The sequence below is a fragment of the Diospyros lotus genome, chromosome 14 (assembly GCF_014633365.1).
Source record: "Diospyros lotus cultivar Yz01 chromosome 14, ASM1463336v1, whole genome shotgun sequence".
NCBI lineage: Eukaryota > Viridiplantae > Streptophyta > Magnoliopsida > Ericales > Ebenaceae > Diospyros > Diospyros lotus.
In genome coordinates, this window is record NC_068351.1 from 5,735,923 (window position 1) to 5,757,298 (window position 21,376).

At 37.0% G+C, this 21,376-nt stretch overlaps 1 protein-coding gene across 6 annotated transcripts; it reads right to left on the reverse strand.

Annotated features, from left to right (window-relative positions):
- Positions 1 to 8,094: 8,094 nt before the first annotated feature.
- On the reverse strand, positions 8,095 to 21,175 carry LOC127790087 (transcription factor E2FA-like). 6 transcript variants are annotated; one of them, XM_052319367.1, is made up of 14 exons: positions 19,969 to 21,175; positions 11,239 to 11,428; positions 10,897 to 10,950; positions 10,705 to 10,790; positions 10,538 to 10,626; positions 10,375 to 10,429; positions 10,064 to 10,116; positions 9,927 to 9,977; positions 9,791 to 9,839; positions 9,612 to 9,680; positions 9,459 to 9,535; positions 9,151 to 9,370; positions 8,481 to 8,547; positions 8,095 to 8,381 (listed from the first exon to the last, which is right to left on the reverse strand). In XM_052319367.1, exons 1-14 carry the CDS (start codon positions 20,920 to 20,922, stop codon positions 8,239 to 8,241), a joined length of 2,157 nt encoding a protein of 718 aa, XP_052175327.1. In that variant the 5' UTR covers positions 20,923 to 21,175; the 3' UTR covers positions 8,095 to 8,238. The 6 variants fall into 6 exon arrangements, with proteins under 6 accessions (XP_052175327.1, XP_052175325.1, XP_052175326.1 ...); XM_052319365.1 differs by having other exon boundaries at positions 11,239 to 11,431; XM_052319366.1 differs by having other exon boundaries at positions 9,612 to 9,677; positions 11,239 to 11,431; positions 19,969 to 21,174.
- Positions 21,176 to 21,376: the final 201 nt, after the last annotated feature.

Genomic DNA, 21,376 nt, shown 5'->3' on the forward strand with positions numbered 1-21,376 from the left:
TGATGCTGATGATGATTTGATGATAATTACTAGGAAATTCAAAAAGTTTCTTAGTAGAAAAATGTTGAAAGAATTGGAAAGAAGAAACCTAAGGAAGAAGAAAGATAAGCTTGAGGGGGAGAAATATAGAAATGCAGTTAAATGTTATGGATGTCAAAAGTATGGGCATATCATATCCGAGTGTCCATCATTTAAGAGGTATGGAAAGAAGTTCAAGAAGAAATCATATGATTCATCCTCTAGTGGCAAATCTCAAGTGGAGGAAGTGGTCAACCTATGTCTTATGACCAACATAGAAGAGAATCCTTCCCATTCTAGTGATTTAATTTTAAGTTTTACTCTTGATGAATTGCATGATGCATTCAATGATTTGATGAATGAATTTGAAAATATCAGTATGAAAAACAATGCCTTAAAGAAGAAATTAAAAACTTTAGATAAAGAATTAAGCTTATTGAAAGAAGAAAAAGATTCTTGGAATAATGAGAAGAAAATGTTGAAAGCTCAAAATGATGAACTTCAAGAGAAACATAAATATTTAAAATTATCTCTTGAAAAAGCCGACAAAGAGAAAAGGGAATTGAAAAATGCTCTTGAGATTCAAAGAAAAGATTTTCATAAAGGAAGAAAAGGGCAAAATGGCTTTGTGAAAAGAAAACAAAATTTTGCCTCACATTCTAAAATCACTTGTTATTATTGTGGTCAATGTGGGCATTCTGTAAGTAAATGCTTTATAAGAAACCATCCTACAAGATATAAACAAATATGGGTTCCAAAAGGAAATTTCAATGCTAACTATGGTGACCCCAAAGTGGTTTGGGCACCAAAAGCTTGTGGATGAGTTATTTTTGCAGGTTGCTTGACATCCAAATGAAACTTAAAGTGAAATCCTTGCGGATGAATCAAGCATGAAAGACAAGGGGATGAAAAAGAAATTCAACCCCAAAAGATGCTCATTTTTTTTCCAACCAAGAGTAAGAAAGATTGTTAAACTCAATCTTGGTGGTATATTTTCTATCCCTAAACTCTCTGTTTTTAAGTTTTGATGATCTTGAGTTATAAGTTTGCCTCTATGTTTTTGTTGAAGATCTTTATCAATAAGGGAGAATTATAGTGTTGTGATATATGCATTGATTAAGGGGGAGTTTTCATCTAAAGAAAATGAACATTTTACTCTTGCCAATGATTGCTTGCCTCTGAATGCATGCTTAATTTGATGAATGATTTCTATGAGGATTTGGTTTAAGGGGAAGCCTATTTTATTTATGCTCTCAGTATGTTCCAAAAAGGGGGAGTATTCATCTTTTTGATTTTGACAAAAAGGGGGAGATAAATTGAATGATTTGATTTTCATATTTGTTTTGTCATCATCAAAAAGGGGGAGATTGATATTTTACTCTTGAGTAATGAAATGGTTTTGATGAATGTCTATATGAAAATCAATATATGAAAATCAATCTATATGGATTTTGTGAATGAGAAAATGAATTTTTAATATATGAGTTTTGAAGCAAGGTATGAAAACCTATAGAAGAAATATTGAGTAAGGTTGAGTGTGATTTGTTTCAAAATATACTTTTGATAATCTCAACTTGCTTTAAAGATAATCAAAATGAGTTTTTAAAGAATCGAATAAGGTTGTTTTGAAAATTCAAGTTTTTCTAAAGAATAGTCGACTATCAGGATCTTTCTGTCGACTATGCTTCAAAATAGTCGACTGTTTTTAATGTTCTGTCGACTATTTAAGCATCTGTCGACTATTTCAGCAACTGTCGACTATCGAGTAAAAATAGTCGACTGTGCATTCTGATCTGTCGACTATTTTTGTTCATAAAATTCAAAAATTTCTTCTCATTTCAGCAACTGTCGACTATTCAAGTATGTTCCAAAAAGGGGGAGTATTCATCTTTTTGATTTTGACAAAAAGGGGGAGATAAATTGAATGATTTGATTTTCATATTTGTTTTGTCATCATCAAAAATGGGGAGATTGATATTTTACTCTTGAGTAATGAAATGGTTTTGATGAATGTCTATATGAAAATCAATCTATATGGATTTTGTGAATGAGAAAATGAATTTTTAATATATGAGTTTTGAAGCAAGGTATGAAAACCTATAGAAGAAATATTGAGTAAGGTTGAGTGTGATTTGTTTCAAAATATACTTTTGATAATCTCAACTTGCTTTAAAGATAATCAAAATGAGTTTTTAAAGAATCGAATAAGGTTGTTTTGAAAATTCAAGTTTTTCTAAAGAATAGTCGACTATCAGGATCTTTCTGTCGACTATGCTTCAAAATAGTCGACTGTTTTTAATGTTCTGTCGACTATTTAAACATTTGTCGACTATTTCAGCAACTGTCGACTATCGAGTGAAAATAGTCCACTGTGCATTCTGATCTGTCGACTATTTTTGTTCATAAAATTCAAAAATTTCTTCTCATTTCAGCAACTGTCGACTATTCAAGTATGTCTATCGACTATTGAATTTTTGTATTAAAAATAGTCGACTATCAGTATATGTCTATCGACTATTCTTAGTTTTACTTGTAAAAATAGTTGACTAATCTTTTCTTCTGTCGACTATTATGTTTCACAGATTTTATAACGGCTAGTTTTTCAACTCCAACGGTCACAAAAACGGCTAGTTTCTTCTTCAATCTTTATGGATGCTTATATATTCAACTCATGGATGATCAATGAGAGGCTAATGGACTGAAATGAGATGATCTAGCAATTGCAAACAATTTTATTCGAGCTTACAGTGTTTGGGCTTTCATTGTTTTATTTTTCTCTCCAAGGCTTTGCTATTCTATCATTGTAAATTTATTGTTAAGCCTTGTTTTTTATTGTGAGAGAACTTGTAACTAAGAGTGTTAACTCTTAGCTTATCTCTTTCATTTGTATTGTTTCCATTTTCCTAGCTTGTGTAGCTAGAGGGCCCATTAAATTGGGAGGTTGTATTTCCTAGCTTGTGTAGCTAGAGGGCCTACTTGTGTAAGTAGGAGGTTTTAGTGAATTGGTTTAAAATCCTTAGTGGGAGCTAAGGTAGTGGATTAGGCTTGGTTTAAGCCGAACCACTATAAATCCTTTGTGTCTTTTATTCTTCTTGCTTTACATTTGTCATTTCATATGTTCTATATTTTAAATCACTAAAACCTCAATTGGGTTAAAAAGTTTTTCAAGTTTTATCATTTAAGTTTTTAAATATCCAATTCACCCCCCCTCTTGGTGTGTGCCATAGCATCTCTCGTTCTAACACTCTCATCCCTTATAACCACTTTTACTCACCATGCAATATAACATATAAGAAATGCAATAGCTTCTGCAATATAAACGTAATGACAAGAACCCCATAAACTAAGCATCATACCATATTACGCCCACATAAGAACTCACACGAGCAAAATGCTCTAAATGCATATGTTCACCTATCTTACCCAAGTCGGCACTTAAGCCAACCGAGTCATGCCAATTTGCATACTTCCCCCTCCCCCCCCACACAAAACATGTCCCCCCAATGAATGCAACACAACCCCATGTGTCACACATCATGATATGCACAATAACAAATGTGGGTGACTGATAGTACTAGCTTTCCTGGCTCATATATGGCTTGTCACAACGGCTGATAGTTGGTGTCCATATATCTAACAATTGATTGTCACAACCCAGCGGTCGACAACCAATAGATGCGTACCCTACACCCTTAAATACCCACAAATCCACACATAACATTCTCTTCGCAAATAGACACAATTCCTTGCGTAATTTGAACCTAACAATAAAGCTTCATTCTTGAAGAATTTGAGGGCGAATCAAAACTCTCGTTTAGAGTATGGATATGACTCAACCAGATTTTACATTACAGGCCAAGAAATTAACCAGATCAGACTATTCAATATTGAAAAGGATAGGGTAAGAAGAGCTTACAAAAGAAATCGAGAGAATGAATAACCCATAATCTGTAAGAGGGTTATGAGCTTGTATAAAAGAAATAAAGGAGTGGGAGCTTGTCTGTTTAATGGTGGATCCGACAATTTTTTGTAGAAAACATCAGTTCCTGCAACCCAAACATCAAATATTATTATATAGGATTGTTCTAAATGATCTAATTTATTTGTGTGTAAAATTGCAGAGAAAAAGAAATAGCCACACGCCATCACGCGCCTATGGCTCATGCGCTGCACACGTAGCCTTTCCCAACGCGTGTACTGCACACACCACCGTCTTCTCCAACGACTAGTGTTCTAAAAGACGGTCTAGGCGGCCGCCTAGGAGCCGACAAGGCACTAGGCAGCCCCTGGCCATCGCGAATACCTTCAAATCACCCTCTTAGGCATTGTGCATAATTAATAAGGCCCGGGCGGCCGATACGGCCAAGGCGACGCCTCGCTAACGTGCTTTTTGTGCTCGATTTTTCTCTCCCTTTTATATCCTCTTTTCTCGTGATTGTGTTTGGGCTCGTCTGTCACTCGACTCCATCTCCATCCCAGATTAGATGGATGGATCTAACATCCAACAATCGGATCTAGCGATGCTATAGAAAAGAGACGATGATGGAACAGTGGCAAAGCAGTGGCGACGATGGCCAATTGGCATGGGTCGACTTGGGTTGTGGTCACTCTGTAATGGATGATGGTAGTGATCACCCTGATAAGCTCTAATGAGAGCTAAGGATTTGCTAATAACTTTATATATATATATATGCATAATATTATATATATAATATCTGTTTATAACTTTATATATATAAATAGAGATAGATTTATATATATAGTCTCTATATATATGATTTGTTTATATATATATATGAACATATATGTATGTATGTGTATTTGAGATAATATAAATTTTATTTAAATAATTTTTTTATGCACCGCCTAGGCGCTAGGCCCCAACTTGGCGCCCGACTAGCGCCTAGCGCGTTTTAGAACACTATTGACGACAACACGATAGCTTCTCTATTTTTTGGCCATATCTCCCTCGTTTTAACTCCGATTCAACCTCCATTTGAACCTACAACTCACTTTCTTTCCCCTTTACAGGAATATAATAAAAAACCAAACTTACCTCGCTATTTTAAGTAGTTTCTGCCCAGATTCCGGCAAAATCTCAAACTTTCCAGCAAAGCTTGTTTCTTCCTCATTTCTTCCCCGATTCCGCTCTTTTTTGCAAAATCTTTCCCACACTCTCAAGATCTTATTTCTCATATCAAACCCTCTCAAGTGACTCAAAATTGTCCCAAAATCTCGCTTGAAGTTCTCTTGAATGCTTGTTTTTCTTTCCAAGGGTCTTATTTATAGTTTTTCGGGCCAATCGTCTTTCACCAAGTGACCCGCCACCTAGTGTCGTAATCATTACATTGCTACTTGTCTTTGCCACCTCATGCTTTGTTTTGCGTGTCTCATCATGACCTCCAACGACCCATTCCACCGATTCGTTTATTTAATGACCTAGTTATGGGCTTTCAACAATTATACCATGGCGCAAAGTTTTGCATTATTATACTTTGACCTTGGTATTATTGTACCTTGACCCGAACCTTTCAAAGATTACACTCTTACCCCAAACTTTTCAAAAACCATACTTTTACCCGAGCCTCAAAATTACAATTTTGCCTCTTACTTTCTATGATCCTTTGGAGATTTTCTATTTCATTAAATATGAAAAATCTCAAGTGTTACAATTATTCTATTAAATTCTCTACCAGATGAATATAAAGACATGAAAATTGCAATCAAATATGGCAGGAATTCCCTTACATTAGATGATATCTTAATGGCTTTAAGGTCTAGGGATTTAGAAGTCAAGAAAGATAAGAAATTAAATCCTGATATAGGCTTTCATGTTAAAGGGAAATCAGACCATAATGCTCAATTTAGAGGTAGGAGCATGTCTAGATCTCAACCTAGGAGTAGAGGAGATTTAAGGATAGTGAACCGTTGGTTTTGTAAGAAAGAAAGTCATCTTAAAAAAAATTGTCCTTCAAGACAGAAAGTTTATAGGTAAGAAAATGCAAATCTCTCATATGGATATGAGAGTAGAGAAGGGCTAATCATTTTAGAAGATTTGGCATAAAAGATTAGAGAGCATAGGCTTAAAAGGGCTAGAAGAGTTAAGCAAGTAAGGCATTTTGGATTTCAAAAGGGATTAGTAATCTAGAGTTTTGTGAATCCTATGTTATAGCTAAGTAAATCTCATAGTGTAGTTTGCTTCTTCTGTTTTTAGGGTTCTCCCCAAGTTCTTTCTTTTTCTAAAGCTTAATATTTTTTCTTTATGTTGTTGATGATTCTAGAAAGATTTGAGTATACTTCCTTAGGTATAAAAGTGAAGTTTTGGAGAAATTTAAGCAATGAAAATCTTAATTGAATATCAAATAGGGAAGAGGATTAAAGTTTTAATAACTGATAATTGACCTAGAAATTAATGTGCCTAATCAAAGAATTAGTCAAACCTAAACAAACTAATAATTTTCAGTTTGAGGTGAAAATGTGCAAATCTTATGGTCGAACCTTAAGAAATACCATGTCTGATGATAGTCCTAATGTCAGCCCTGATGTCCTGATCATAGTAGACTTGATAGAGTTAGATGATCATGTTGCTTTTAGTGAAGCCCATAATAGTTAAGTCTGTCCCATGTCATAAATTTGAGCAAAGCATTATTTTTGCTTAATATGCTCCCGACGTAGTTAAGAGAGTTACAGGGTCTCTAGTCAAATTCAATATCAATTCATTCTTGAATCAATGTGAAATTTGTTGATTTGTGATTCAAAACAAATTAATATATTTTATATATTTGGATTTCATTTCATTTGCATGTCATTTGACTTTATTAATATGTAAATTGGTCAATTATTTGTGGGTTGTTGATAATCTCATTAAACCCTCCATCCAAGGGTTGCCATCAAAAGCCCTTTGTATATAAAGCCTATTAGTATTCCAATCAGCTAACACAAGAGAACAAAAACCAAAAGTCGCGCAATAGAGAACAGATACGATCGGAACCCTAAATCGAGAATCAAGTATTGATCTTTTATTGTTTTTTCATGGGATTGAGTGTGAAAGATGTATAGAAAATTGTTTTGAGAGTGCTGAAATCACTTGGTTGATTAAGCGTTGTATTATCTCTTTGTATCATCTTCTTATTTCAATTGTTGGTTCTAATTTCGTTGTAATTATTGTAAATCTCTGTAAATTCATTGTCTATCATTTTAGTCATTTTAGAGGATTGATTAGAGTAAAATCTTACTGTAAGTAAGATTTATTTCAAATCCGAACACATAAACGTTATCTCGCTATTCTGTGGTGTGTGCGTTGTGGTTAGTGTGTTTGTGTGCATTTGTTGGCTTTCTATTTTGGTATTTTCGCATTGTTCTTGGTACTGCCGTGGATATGGTGCATCGATGGGTTAAAGATATTAACAGACTGCATTGACTATTATTCTTATGGTGAAATGAAACTGAAAGTTTTAAAATAATTAAATTATGCTATTGTTATCTAAAAAAGATAATTTTAAACACATGGGGATAATTAGAGTAATAGGGGTTCGGGTACACTTTTTTGGATTGACATTTTGAAAGCTTTAGTATGGCATGGACGGAACAAATAAGAGGCAAGAATTAGGAGAAGGGAAAGAATTAAGAATAGAAATTAAGGTGTAAAAGAAGAGCAAGTGTCCCTCAAACTTCGCTTTCGCCTTTTGCCGATAATAATAAGAATGAATACGATATTGGTCTTCGGTGAGTGGTAGCTCCGAGAGATTTTGCTCTCAAGTCCCTGCTTTCACAGAGCGATAGTGACTTTATTTTCTCTCTTTCTCTTTGCCTGACACGTTCTCACAAAAGAGGAGCCAACAGCTTCTTTCCCAGTCAAAACGTGTGGTGGAATAGTACACAAAATGAAATTTATAATCACCTTTCATTATATACTGACAAAGACCTCAATTGGAAATTTTTTAGGCCCATCAAGATTCATATATCCTCCTAAAAAATTAGTGATTTTTGGGTTCTCATCAAAAGGCCGCAACTGCACGCTACAGCAGTTAGCAGTTGGCTCCACCTAGCAGTGCATTATCTTTCTAAAAAAACAGATGGGGCTTAAACTTCTTTATTGAATCAAAATATTGGATTCAATTAGTAATACAACAGGAAGCCATGGCAGTGCCAGTGACCAAAAGCTACGATTTTTAAGCATATATGAGCTGCTCACTTAAATATATATTGCAGAAATGGGAATCACCTTTGGTTTTGATCCATGTCAACAGCATCCGATGGAATATCAGCACAAATGCAAGACGGAGTACTTGACCTTGGGGTGCCAATATCAGCCATTCCAATCTCCTTCCCAAGCATATCCACTCCATCCCACTCAACACCAGCTATTGCTCAAGTCAAGGATTTGAGATTTCAAACTTGGTTAAAATATGTGCCAGAACAGAAAAGCAAGAGGATAACAAGTCTGATATATTAGAGGATACAATCTGTCTTCCACATGTCAGTGATGCTAACATCGGCATCTGATAGGAGCCAGTAATCTGCATCGTTCTATGAGGATTTACAAAAAGAAGGGCTCAGTATTTGACAGAAATTACACAGTACTCCGACAATAAATTATGTACAACCTCACTTCTAGAAAAAAGGGAACATGCTATAAATAACAATGGTTGAGGAAATTTGGGAGAATGGATTACTTCATAGCCTTGTATACGAACTTTATGCATGCACTCTAGTAGGTGATGGGCACAGCCACCGAGACTAGATATATGGGACCAGCCAAAATGCCCCACAGTGAAGAACCAAAAAGAAAGAGGATGAAAGTTGCAGTGTTTTGGATAAGCTTACTTTTCTTTGGGGGTGCATGCAAGAATTAACTTATACCCCTCAAATCAGAAATCCATTCATATGTACCATGAATGATGACAGCATTTATGTATCCATCCTGAATATATAAACTTCTATAACGTAGTTGAGTGGTGAAGATATTCATGTTTCTTAAACATCAATTCAAATTAATTGTGCCATGAAAGAAGTTGAAGTGCTAAAATTATGACAATTTATGTATCCATTTTGAATATACAAACTTCTATAAAACAGTTGAGTGGAGAAGATATTCTTGTTCCTGAAATAAATATCAAAATAAGGACTTACATCAATATCCGACGGGACAATCCTCATGATCCCTCCAGCATAGTCCTGTGAAACATTTAAACTAGAGCTGCCATCTTGTGGCTGTGGTTCAATCTCTATTTCACTTCCAATAGTGGTCGCCTGTGTTGCAGGATTTTCATTGGAGCCTGAACTTGAAGCGATTGGATAGCTCATGGATGGCTCAGCACCATTCACATCCTCAAACTTTTCCTCAAATTGGCTAAATCAAAGAACAAAACTTCAGCTTTGGAAGGACTAAGTTTGTGAATATACTTGTGCATATTCTTGTACCAGAGTGAAGCTATTACCTCACAAGGTAGACATCAATTGGTCCCATTGAGCTACGCAGGATTATTCGGTATCTCCTCTGGGCATAGTCAACAGCCTGTTATGCAGAAAATCAATTTTTTCATGCATCTGAAACACAGAAATAAGGACATCACAAGGGTTCCTCTCTTAACCTCATCAGGATCTGGAACTTCAAGAGTAGTCCCATGTGGAGCTTTGATTGCAATTAGGGTTTCATTCTGCTAGGAACCAGACATAACAGGTTCAAGTAATTGGTCAGGCTAAAGCCTAAAAAAAATACAGGGCCAAAAGGGTGTTAAAGGCAACATTCAATATGCCAAAAGATACTGACCTGAAAGCAAGGTAGGCCCTTGATATCCTCTTCAGTTACAAAAAGCCACCTGAATTAGTTGGAAGATGAACAGATATTTCATTGAGAAAATTCCAATTATGAAAGAAATGAATCAAGCTAGTTAGGAGAACATTACTTTTGATTGCTTTCATCTTCACTCAAGTCCCTCAATTTCTCCTGCATTTCTCTGCAATAACCTGGAATCATCAGCAAAATCTAATGGTTTCAAGATAGCACCATTCCCTGCTCCGAGAATGTAATAAACCATATTACCTAATCCTGTCATCTAATCGCTGTTCTTCCATGGAAAGCTTTTCAACTTCTGCCTGCAGGGACAAACAACAATTATAAAGAAACAAAAAAAAAAAAAAAATGCACCTGAGTATGATCCACGACTCTATGTGCAACAGCAGACAATGATGTAAACCAGGAATAGCAACATATTTGCAGGTAATTCCAGGGAAAAAGGCTCGTCATTCACCAATTAATGCAAAGAATTTGGAATAATAACACTAAATTATATATTAAGAGATCTTAACTGCATAAGCATTTGTATGAGAAAATACACATTAAATGAAGCATACCTGCAAGGTAGTAATATCATCTTTAACCTCCCCTGGTCTTGAAGCCTCAAGTCCCCTAATTAATCATTTAAAATACTCAGGTAAATCAAATGATTTTAATACTCATTGCCCCAAATAAATGTTATGAACATGAAGTAGGTAATATCCTGAAAAAAAGACTTACTTCCACCGAATTATGTTCTTCAGCTTCTTTTCAATTAGACCAATTCCTTCAAGGACATTTGTTATGTCATAAATTCGCCTCTTCTGCACCTGTAACATGAAAAAAAAATATTAATGAGAATTGCCCAAAATGCATAAATAGTGTACTTAACTGGTGAAAAAATTCACCTCCAGGGTGTCAGCAGCTTTGTTCAAATCTAGAATACCATCTTCTGCATACTTAATCAAATTGACAAACTTTTTTGTCAAAAGACCTGAAAAGGTTGACCACTAATACCTCATAAACTTGAAGCTCCACATTTAACAGTTCTATAGCCTTACATACAGAGCTAATCTTAGATTCACTAGTAATGAAATTACCTAGAGAGCTGTCATAACGGCAGCTACCAGCAGGAGTTAGAGGTGATGGAGATCCTGCATTATGCACAGTAGCAACCTTGTTAAACATAATGATGCCTTTTTTTTTTTTAGCCTATGGAGACAGAAAGAATGACAGGGTAAAAGACCACCAAAGTGAGATACACAGAAAGAAAAAGTAAGAGAGATAACCCTATACCATCTAATGCAGTTTACATCCAGCAGTATGATTTTATAGATTCATGGTTAAACCATGGTAATATAAATCAATTTCTTTTTTTTTTCGAATTAATATAAAATCAATTTCAGTGACTGCAATTAGAAGATTTTAGTAGTTTATCTCACCAGCATTTGACATTGGGGTCAGAGGCCCAGATCTATCACTTTTTGAGACTCTTGTCCTGCCATATACCCTTCTTCCTTTTCCAGATACCGGTGTCTGCAGGGGACTGTTAGCTTTATCAGCGCACCCAGGACTACTGATCCAGTTAACTGACTCAACTTCATCATAGTCCATTCCATTCTTCCGCTTCAACTGCTGATACAGACACATAAAACAGTAGATAGCATTGAGATTATGAAACAGTAACTGCCATTATGAAACAGTAGGATCTGTGTAAATCAATTAGTACGTAGATAGCATTGAGATTACAAGCATGCCATGCTTTAGGGGAAGACCTCAATACAACATGTCAATTAAAGTTCTTCTACAAAAGAAGACATTAATGCAATCAATCAATAACTTAACATCAAATAATGACAATTAGCACTCACAAAATAGAGAGACCAAGGCACCAAAGATGGCACCAAAGATCTGAAACAAAACTTGAAACCATCATTTCGGCATAATTTATCCGCCCCCCTCCCTCCCCAAACCCAAAAGATAATAATAACAAAATCAAGGTGGAAAATTCGAAAGGCAAAGAGGCTCCAATATAATCCAGCAAATTCACAAGGCATCATTTGGTTAAAACTGAAATGTACACCAACAAGTGAGAGGAAAATACATTTCTGCTACTATATCTCCAAAATAAACAAGGTAAAAATTATAGACTTAAAATGTAAGAGTTCATCATAGAAGAAAGGATTCACTATCTGATGGTAATCCAATAAAATATACCAGCAGAACTGGAAAAGAACAATCTTTGCACGTTCCCAGATAGACTAAGTCTCCTTAGGATCCATCTTGACTCCGGATGAGCAAAAGATGCACCCTAATTTTCCATTTCTATGGTAGGTAGTCAAGAGAAACCATTAGTTTACCATGTTTAATCTGTTGATGCCTTCATTAAAAATCTGTGAACAAAACATACCATAGCCAACCAGTACCCATTTGCTTGTCCTGCCACTCTTCAAGAAAAGCATAGCAAGCTAGTGCTTTTATTATGGGAAATGAACCAAATGACATTGCATGTAAAGGCTCTGAAGAAGAGCATAACAACTTTACATGGACAGACAGTATAAGAGAAAGTTGATATATCAAAAAACTGGCACCTAGATGAAAACCTGTGCCCTTTTCCAACAAGAAAGATCAAGAATTTAGGAGGGCTTCACAATCCTAATTTTGACTCCGTCTAGGATGTTATCCACTACTAGTCCCAAGCCCGAATAAAAGAGGAGGGTTGTATTAGGTAGCCGACAACCAACGTAAAACCTAGTCGGATCCAAAACATGAACTCCAGACAAACTATGAAAAACCATTAGGGCGTAACCCTTCATAGCAACGAGCTACATTGCCCGTGTGTATTGTCGAGTGAGTTAAGGCCGCTGCATCGGCGCCCGGATGTAGTGACAAAAGAGCAAGGGTCTCCACATTTGCTTGGATGGATGTGGGTAAAGAAGCTAGTCCAAAATCAAAATAAAAAACAAAATCAAATTCAAAGTCAAAGTTAAAACCAAAATCATAGGTTAAGAATTGGGTCATAGAACATAGGAACATTAATAGGCAAAGCTATGGAAGTGGTAGATATGATGATTAAGAGAAAGATTAATATTATGTGCCTTCAAGAAACGAGATGGATAGGGAAAAAAGCAAAAACTTTATTAGAAACTAGATATAAAATATGGCACACAGGAAATAATCGAGCGAAAAATGGAGTAGGGATTATTATGGATAAAAGCTTAGCAGATGAGGTAGTGGATGTAAAGAGAATAGGGGATATGATTATTATGGTGAAGGTTGGTTTAGGAAGAATGACTATAAATATCTTTAGTACATATGCACCACAAGCGGGGTCAGGTGAGGAGATAAAAGCAAAATTCTGGGAGGACCTAGAGGGACTCATACAAATGATACCAAGGGGGGATAGAGTGATTATAGGAGGTGACTTAAATGGTCACATGGGTAGAGACGAAAACAGCTATAGAGAGGTATGGAAGGTCTGGATTTGGAGAAATTAATAATGAGAGTAAGTCTATTCTAGATTTTGCTAGGACATATGGGCTCATCATAACCAATACTAGGTTAAAAAAATGGAACGAACGCTTAATCACATATAAAAATGTCGCATTAAGCACTCAAATAGATTACTTCCTCATGAGACAAGAAGATCGGTTATGTTGTAAGGATTGTAAGGTGATACCGGAGGAGTGTTTGACTACTCAACATAGACTTTTGATACTTGACGTCCAAGTAAGAAATTGGAAGAGAAAAAATCACATAAAACAAAATCCAAAAATTAGGTGGTGGGATTTAAAAGGGGAGAAACAACTAATCTTTCAAAGAAAAATTAAGAGATAGAAGGGAATGGAATGAAGAAGGACAGACAAACCAAATGTGGAGGGAAATGGCTACTATCCTGAGAAGCACGACAAAGGTAGTTCTTGGAGAGACAAATGGTAGAGCCCCAAACCTTAAGGAGTCTTAGTGGTGGAATGAAGAGATACAATTGAAAATTAGAAATAAGAAAACTTGCTATAAGGTTATATATCAGTGTAACAATGAAGAAAATCTAAAAAATTATAAAGAAGCAAAAAATGCAGCAAAAAGAGCTGTTAGTGAAGCAAGGTCAAAAGCATATGAGAATCTATATAAACGACTTGATACAAAAGATGGAGAAAGGGATATATATATAAATTAGCTAAAGCAAGAGAAAAAAAAAAAAAAACAAAGGATCTAAACCAAGTGAAATGCATAAAAGATGAAAATCAAAATGTATTAGTGAATGAGGGAGCGATTAAGGAGAAATGGAATGAGTATTTCACAAAATTATTCAATGACGGTGGGAACACAAGAGTTAGGTTGGGACATCTTAGTAACTCCGAAGGGAACGTGAGCTATACATTTTATCGACGAATAAGTTCAAATGAAATAAGGCAAGCATTAAAAAGATGAAAAATCATAAGGCAGTGGGACCGAATAATATACCAATAGAAGCATGGAAATGCATGGGAGAAGAAAACATCTCTTAGCTAACGAAATTATTTAACGCAATCCTTAAATTAAAAAAAATTTCAGATGAGTGGAGGAATAGTACTTTGGTTCCTATATACAAGAACAAGGAGATATTCAAAACTATGAAAATTACAAAGGAATTAAGTTAATAAGCCATACCATGAAACTCTAGGAGAGAGTAATAGAGCAGAAGCTTAGAAAAGAAACAAATATCTTGAAAAATCAATTTGGTTTCATGCTCGATAGGTCAACAATGGAAGCTATATATCTACTGAGGCGCCTAATGGAAAGGTATCGGGATCATTAGAAGAACTTGCATATGGTGTTTGTAGATCTAGAAAATGCCTATGATAGGGTCCCTAGAGAAGTATTATGGAGGGTTTTAGAGAAGAAAGAAGTTCGAATAGTCTATATACAAGCTCTTAAGGACATGTATCACGGTACAGAGACAAGGGTCAGAACATGCAAAGGGGATACTAAACTGTTTAAAATTACAATGGGACCGCATTAAGGTTCTACACTAAGTCCATACTTATTTGCTTTAGTAATGGATGAACTCACTAAACACATTTAGACAAATGTGCCATGGTGTATGCCATTTACAGATGACATAGTCTTGGTGGATGAAACAAAAGAGAGAGTGAACACTAAGCTTAAGTTGTGGAGAAGCTACTTAGAATCTAAGGGATTTAAATTAAGTAAAAGAAAAACAAAATATATGGAATGTAAATTTAGTAAGAATGCAAGAGTGGAGGATGTTATAATAAAATTGAAAGACCAAATCTTACAAAGAAAATACCATCTTCGATATTTGGGATCAATAATTAAAAAAGATGGAGAAATTCACACGGATGTCACGCATAAAATTAAGGCAGGTTGGCTAAAATGGAGAAATGCATTGGGGGTGTTATGTGATTAAAATACCATTAAAATTGAAAGAAAAATTTTATAGGACAGCTATAAGACCAATGTTGTTGTATGGTTCAAAATATTAGGCAGTCAAATACCAGCATGAGCAAAAGACGAGCGTAGCAGAAATGAGGATGCTAAAATGGATGTGCAACCATACAAGAAAAGATAAAATTAGAAATGAGATTATTCGTAATAAGGTAGGAGTAGTGCCAATCGAGGAGAAGATAAGAGAGACTAAACTAAGATGGTTTGGTCATGTGAGAAGCAGACCAAGGGACGCTCCTATGAGGAGAGTTGATGAAATAGAACAACTAGTAAAAAAAAGAGGTAGAGGTAGACCCAAGAAGATTTTGGGAGAGATATGAAAATTTGATATGAAGTGTATGGGCCTAAATGAAGATATAACAAAAAACAAAAATACATGCAAGTCTAGAATTCATGTAGCCAACCCCACATAGTGGGATAAAGGTTGGATATGTTGTTATTGTTTGTTGTGAAACTTCCAAAATGAACCTGAATAGGAAAATTCATATTTAACAATGAGCTGCAAACGGACAAGGAAACTAAATTTTCCTGGTTGCAAAAGGCAGCAAATGAAAACATCCTTGTGCCAGGAGATAAATTAACTTTTACAACAAAGCAAATTAGTGCCATGGTGAAAGAAGATAAAAGGGAAGAGGTATAAAGTACATGTTGAGTGCACCTTTAATGTTTCACTATTGCATTTAGTCTACCATGCAGATTGAATCTGGAAGAGAAGATAAGAACCCATGTCACAACAACAATCACAAAAATTAATCCCACTAGGTGGGGAAGAGCCCTATGTCACCAGCATAAACTAACAAATACTGTTTTAGGCTGCAAATCTGACCCCTACAGTTCTACTCCAGTTTAAATATAATCAACAATTGTTTTCTCTCCTCCATTCATATAATCAGGCATAAATAACTTACCAAAGAAAATCAGTAATAACATTCCGAACTTTGTGATCTTTTACACAAGAACCAAGTTCAAGCGGGCAAAGTTTGCAACACAGATTCACAGACAAGAACTTAAAGTCTACTTAAACCAAAGTCTGCAAGGAGCTAAACTAAGGAGGGCAAACCAAAAACCAAGTAGCTCATAGAGTAGAGACTTCACAAATCACAACTACTCACTGCAAAATACTGCAGAATTATTTCCATGAGGCATTTATTTAAGCAAATACTGAATATGTGTATGGGGCTTTCTAATTTAACAAACTAACAAATACGTCAATAAAAGCAAACAAGCTTCAAAAACTACAACTGGAATTACTGTAGCCCCCAACTTATAAGACAAGAACCCAAGCATGTTCACTTTGGAAAGCACTTGGTCATCATCCCAAGCCATATGGCTAGGATAATATTATTTGCCGAATATATTGAAAATTTTTGTGTCAATAGAACCATATGCATTAAGCTAGTACCAATCTTGTACATCACGGCCATACTACCATTCCTCAAGGAATGGCAGCGACTTAATTATTACATAAGCTACATACTGTTTTTTAGTTGCCAAAACCATACAATTTTGCGAGAAACTAGGATAGTTGCATCTATTATAAAAGTGCACAAACAAAGCTACATAAGTAACAGAAATCATCCTGAGTCCGGACACATTATAGAGCAAAAACACGCACCAACAACCCCAATTCAATTGCAGTGGCGAATAAATCCCAGATCGCCATCGAAACCAATGTCAATGACTAATCCCACAACCACCGGAATGCCAACTTCAAAAGATTTCATTGTCCAGTGGACTCGAAATCATTTCACAACAAAGCGCATCATTAACAAATCAGAAACCTACGGTCAACAAAACGGATCCCAACTCATCGGAAGTTTCAAAGAGCTGTCAGAGATTAATCAGGCTCGCAAGAATTTCAGAACGACTAACGCCATTAACAATGCCCAAAACCACAAACTAATTAAACCATAAATCAGTAAGAAAACACGAACCTTCAATCAACGAAAGGAACAACACTTACCGGAGATCTAACTACGATAGCTTCCGCGTCCTGATTGACTCTGCGATCATCCGAGGAGGAAGAGAAACGGTGGTAATCGCCGTTAGGGACGAAAGGCGGCATTGCGGACGAGAAAGGAAGCCGGCGCTTCAGTTGCTGCAAAGCATGCCCACCGCCAGCCTCCGCCGCGGCAGCCGCAATAGGCGCCGCCGGCCGGCGGTTCTGAGGTTGAGCCCCCGACATTGGAAACAAACTTGGAGGAAAGCGAAAGAGTGCATAAAACGAGGGAAGGTGGGAGCTTTTGGTTCGGACGCATTGTGGAGGGAAGTAGTGGAAAATAAATACGAATAAGTTTGGGTGATTTGCTATCGTGCCCTCGTGTTATGACTTTATTACATTGTAGGGCTAGGGTTTAGGTCAACTTGGCTGCTGGGGGCTTCTTTTTGCGAGGGCTTGGCTTTACTTGCTCAAAATAAGCATCCACATAGACATAGATGATAAGATAACAGTTAGCTATTGTGATTTTATTGAAAAAGATACCTACCTCTATCTGCATCAACAAAGAAAAAATTTAAAAAAAAAAAATCGCTCCAGATTTTATCACAGATGGTACATGCTTCTTTAATTCATTCCTAACCGTATATATTTCTTAATAATTCTTATTTCATGTACCTATAATTTTATTTTTTATTTAAATGTAGAACTTTTATCTCAAAAAGTCAAATCTTTTTAATATTTAGATCTACTCTTTATTGTTAAATTTGACCCATATCACTGTTCTTTTTTTTTTTTTATGGGTACAAACGTATTTCAGTACCCACGAGAATGAGCAGAAAAATTCAGATGAAAAATACCTTAAATTCTTTTTTTTTTCCAAGTAAAAGTTGGTAAAGTTACAAATTATAATTGGAGAATTGGACACCTGAAGTATTCGTTTCACTTTATAATCCCAACTTTTTGTTTCTCTCCAATACAAGGCAAATGGGAGTGGAAATGGAATACACACATCAATGGAATGGTTATTGCGCGGGTACCCTCCTAATTATGCTCAATATCACTTAAGGTCCGCTGAAGAACGAGTTCGCACAAAAATCAAACCCTCAAGCCGGTCACTTCATCTTCTTTTGTTAGCCTTTCATAATGTGAGGGTAAAAGTGACATTTTTGTCATTCCACTTGAGGAGACGAGCAGTCAATTTTTGCTCTTCACAGAGAGTAAGGAAATGTTTCAATGCAAAGCGAGGGTCCATGCATTGAGACACTTTTTAAGGGAACCCAGAGATTGAGACCTGAACATTAAGAGGAAATGTTGGTGCATCCTTGCATGAGTGAATGGCTTCATTTTCTATGAAACTTGCTTTCCACAACATCAGTTAGTTAAAGCAAGTGAAATAAGCCCCGAAGGTTGGGTAGTAATAAGCTTTTGTTGCAATCAAGATTCAAATCTCCAGACTCGAGGTGGGTTACGCATAAATTTCCATGTATTTAACTGGTGCTCGCGGTTTATAAGCTTCATTTATACCAAAAAGATAATGCCTGCAAGTTCTCATTGTTAGAAACAAAAAAGAAAATATCAAGATAAATGGACCAGTAAATATCAAGATCCTTATACATGCCTGTCCCTGAAAACCTCCTCATTCAGTACCAAAGTAGAAGGAAGAAATGACTGTAAGCTTGGGTTTCATTTTAACTGTGTTTGTGGTACAAGGAAGCTACAAATGTCTTCATCAACTGTGAAACAAGTGCAACGTTTACACATCCAAATCAATTGGTTTAAACATCAGATGTTTGTGATTAAAGCAGGGCCAAGATAGGCAAGAAAACAAAATGGTCTTTTTTCTCTATTTAAGTTTTCCATTTGTTGGTGTTATGGAATGAGAAAGATGGGGTATAGCGCTAGCAGAAACCACAAATTATGCAGCAGAAAGCACATATTCATCCATTACTCGTAACAAAAACAAGACAGAAGTTAACTATCCTAGGCCAAACTGCATTAAGATCCTAAAAGTGCAAGCCTGTATGACGGCAATCGCATCCCAAAATCTTATACAAGCACTAGACGAAGGCACATTGTATGGTAGTATGGAGTTTGCCTAGCATTAGCCCTTTCTAAGCAAGCTATAAAACCAAAAACATCACCAGAATCAGCCGCGGCATTTACATGACCTGTAAGCCTGCCATAGGCTGAAACTCAATCCCAATATCAACAAATGAAACAACAAGAACATAAACTATCTTTGAAACTCAACTCAATTTACACATAAAACTGCTTCAGAATAATAGAAGAACCATGTTGCCAAAGGCAAATACCATAATATCCAAAGAAATCACATTTATGGGCACAAAAAGAAAGGTTAAAGCATATTACTTAGAGAATTGATAGGTACACTTTTGCCAACTTTCTCGGCACAAATGACAGAGAAAATGGATCCAGTGTACCATAATGGGCAAAGAAATCCAGGTTTTCGACATAACATTTCAATGGATCCTTCTTTTATTTTTGGATCAAAACCAAAAAGAAATATAATTGGTCAAGCATAGACTTCTCATGACCAACATCAAAACACCATTTCTCATATCTACATTCCGTTCATTCATTCATTAACCTTCGAAAATTTGATCTCGTCGTACACAACAACTTGCTGCTACATTGATGGGTATGCAAAAGCTCAACACAAACATCATTTTACTGAACAAAATGAACTAATAGTTTCATATATAATCAATAAATTCTATAGTACATTATCATCACAATTTGTACACCACAAAGGAGAGGTTCTCACCGGCATTGAAGAATTACAACACACCTCCAATCTCTCCCGGAACCGCTCCTCAGTGGATTTTAACATCACCGGGAGCGATAAAAATACACCCTTTTCTACGCAGCGCTGGTGCCTCGGCTTAATCCTGTTTTCCAAGCTGAAAGAAAAGTACTGAGGAAACTCTTTAAGCTCTTTCAATTCCCTCCCCATATCCACCATGAAATAATCGAATTTGGGCTCGAAATTTTCCTTAATGCTGTAGCAGAATAAAGGGGAGAATCTACGGAACATTGAGATTGTATCCCGGTATGAGAATCCGATTTTTTGGAAATATTCGATTCTGGGTATGAATTTCTGCTCCACGGAGCAGGAGAGAAGGGAGGTGTGTCTGTTGATTTCGGCTATGCCGATGGTGCTTTGGAGGAAGTAGAGGGAGGGGCGGAGCCGGGTCTTGACGCTGCAAGAGAGGAGGCGGGGCCTGCGGTGGAGGACGCGGCGGAGGTCGGAGCCGGCGACCCCGGCCTCGCGGAGGAGGAACGTGAAGACAGGGACGAGGGCGGAGACCCCGGCGGTAAGGACTTCGGGGCACATGGCGGCGACGCGGCGGATGTCGGCGGATGACAGGTCGGCGGCGGAGCGGAGGAAGTCGACGACGGCCTTGATGTCGGCGGCGGAGGCCGAGACGATCTGGGGGTGGGCGGCGAGGAGGGAGAAGAGGTCGATTCCGATTGAGTCGAGGTAGAGGAGTTTCTCTTGGAACTCGGAGGGGTGGCGGTGGTGGGCCGGCGGGGATGCGGCGGCGGGCTCGGGGGTTTTGGGGGGCTTGGAGGGGAGGTGGACGGAGGCTTTGGCGGAGGAAATGGTGGGAAAGTGGAGGTTTCTGGGGCGAGAAAGTGAGGAAAAGTTTGGGGGTAGATTGGGGTGCTTGGGAAGGGCATTGGCGGTGTTGGGAGAGAGATGGAGTGTGTCTTGCATGGTGTGGATTGCTACATGTTTGGTTGGAGAGAAAGCTGTATTTCCTGGGTGAGAAAGTTTTTTGGATAAGGCTCGGTAGATGATTCGATTGCGTTTGTGCTCGGAGAGGCTATCGGAAATCCGAGAGCAAGAGAGGGTAAGGAACGACGATGGATCGTACGTACAATATAGAGCACGCTCTTATTATTGGGGTCTCGGCTCGGCATGGGATCCAAATGGAGGGCTTTGGGTTGTCAATCAAATGGGCTTCTTGGGTCTCTTCCCCACACTCCACTGTTGGGTTAGTCTTAGCGTCAATAAATATACCCAACCCAACCAATCCATAAAAAATATTATATATGAAATAATAAAATATAATAACTCGGTAAGTACACTTAAATGTTACATCTCCCCATAATTGTTTCCAGTTCCCCCCCTTCACCTACCTTTGTTCATCACTTTTTGACATCAGGGT